The sequence below is a fragment of the Geospiza fortis genome, unplaced genomic scaffold, assembly GCF_000277835.1.
Source record: "Geospiza fortis unplaced genomic scaffold, GeoFor_1.0 scaffold171, whole genome shotgun sequence".
In the NCBI taxonomy this organism is placed as follows: domain Eukaryota; kingdom Metazoa; phylum Chordata; class Aves; order Passeriformes; family Thraupidae; genus Geospiza; species Geospiza fortis.
Window position 1 is genome coordinate 9,969,116 of NW_005054313.1, and position 1,975 is coordinate 9,971,090.

At 46.4% G+C, this 1,975-nt stretch overlaps 1 protein-coding gene across 2 annotated transcripts in view; it reads left to right on the plus strand.

Annotated features, from left to right (window-relative positions):
• The window catches only part of SIN3A (SIN3 transcription regulator family member A), a 23,402-nt gene that overhangs the window by 1,311 nt on the left and 20,116 nt on the right, over positions 1 to 1,975 (plus strand). Inside the window, exons 2-3 of one of the 2 annotated variants that reach the window (XM_014306498.2) lie at positions 273 to 431; positions 1,839 to 1,945. In XM_014306498.2, coding sequence (XP_014161973.1) covers positions 273 to 431; positions 1,839 to 1,945 — 266 coding nt within the window. Of the gene's footprint in view, positions 1 to 272; positions 432 to 1,838; positions 1,946 to 1,975 lie in introns of those variants that run through there. The other variant, XM_031055880.1, reaches the window with a different exon arrangement.

The following is a 1,975-nucleotide window of genomic DNA, read 5'->3' on the forward strand; positions in this document are numbered from 1 at the left end:
AGGGAAAGGAGAGAACCTTGGCTCTTGCCAGATGAAAAATTCCATTTTACCCTCCTTTTCCAGGTCTTTATGTCAGGGGATGTACTGGGGAGCCAGTGAGCGTGCAGGCTGGGGACAACCTGTGTTTGGCACGTGCCTGCAGGGAGGGCTTTCCTGTATTTGGAGGGTGGGATGAGAGTTGTCTGCAGCAAAGCTGTTAGCACTCATGGATAAGCTCAAACCAGCTGCCTTCTGCTTCCTTAACTGTGTTGCTGTGTCTGGGGAGCTGGGAGGCTCTCTGCTCTCTCCACGGGGCCGTGCCTGATGTGCTGTTTGCCTTGGCAGGTGTCGCGCCCGTGCAGCCCCACGGCAGCCAGGTGGTGCAGAGCCACACACACCCCACGCCCCCAGCCGTGCCTGTGCAGGGCCAGCAGCAGTTCCAGAGGCTCAAGGTAATGTCAGCAGCTGCCTGATGTCAACCATCCTCTCCCAAAATTCCTTCTGCGGCCAGGTCCCTTTTTCTGGCCATTTTAACCCCCTTCCCTTTCCCCCTCCCAAGGATTTGATGCTTCTCATGTTTGGGAGTCTATTGAATGCAGAAATGGACTTCTCTTTCTGCTGAAGCCCTGTTGTTTCACATAACCATAATAAAAAGGATTTGGACTGGCCAGGAAAAGATTTGTGGCAGGGAGGGAAGGGAGGAATGTATTGCTTAGAGTATTTGGATGAATGGGTTAAATTACCAAAACATTTGGTGCTTTTCTGAACACATGGCATATGTGGGTGGTTGTGTGGGAGTAATTTGGGAGTAAGGAAGGCTCTATTCTCAGATTATGTGCTGTAAAACCCTTAAACAAAGAGAAAAGTCCACCAAAAATAACCCCTTTAAGTTGCTACATTTGGAGAAGGCACATACATACAAATTGATGCCTGTTTCAGCTTCTTCCAAATACGGTGTGAGTCTTTTCCAGTTTTGGTGGAAACCACTGCCCTTTCCTTTTGCTGAATGTGGGAAACTTCATTTCTACAAACCTCTGAAAACCAGTTTCAAAAAGAGTGCTTCTTCATCACAGTGAAATCCATGGAAAGTCCTTTGCTGGTGCAAGGCTGGGGCTATACATGAGTCTTTCTTCCATTGCTGTTGTTTAATTTCAGACCAAAGAGGGGTCCCATGTGCAGCTCTTGCAGCTGCTGAGTGCTTGGCCAGGCTGCTGGAGGCTCAGGGACCCAGAGCTCTCACTTTGGGCCATGGCTGTTCTTCCTGCACCTCTGAAAATTGGCTGTTGGTACACAAATCATGAACCTCTTGCTGTTTGAGGTGTAAAACAATTTGCCACCCACGGTTGCCATTTTCGAAGCCCTTCTATGTTGAACTGAAATGTCTGGCTTTTTGAGAGAAGTGCAACCATGTACCTGGCAGACATCTACTACACTGAATATGTCATTTCCACTTTCTGCTTATTCTTAGACTTCCATAATAATTTCCACATATGAATGCAGGAAAAATACTCAGTCTAGTTCTGTTTATCCTAGCAGTCACTTCAGTGATGGTAGATTTGGAGCATGTTGGGGTTTTTTTTTCATTCTGAGTAATTCTGCTGATCTGTGTTGCCTTTTTTTTCCTTTTTGTCTTTTTTTTTGGTACAGTTTTGTCTTATGGGCCAGGAGTGGGGAGTGAGTACCTCTTATTAAAACAGTGCTGGTAGTACACAAACCATGCTCATGAGCTTTTTGCTCCTCAATTCCCTGCCCAGGCTCAGGGCTAACAGCTGTGTTTTCAAATGCTGAGTGTTTTACAGAACAATGGGAGGTGAAATCAAATCTTCTCTGCTAATATGACCTGTCTGGTCTGTCTCCAGGTGGAGGATGCATTGTCTTACCTTGACCAGGTGAAGCTACAGTTTGGTAGTCAGCCACAGGTCTACAATGACTTCTTGGATATTATGAAGGAATTTAAATCTCAAAGGTAACAAGCTGCATTTGCTGTTTCCTTCCA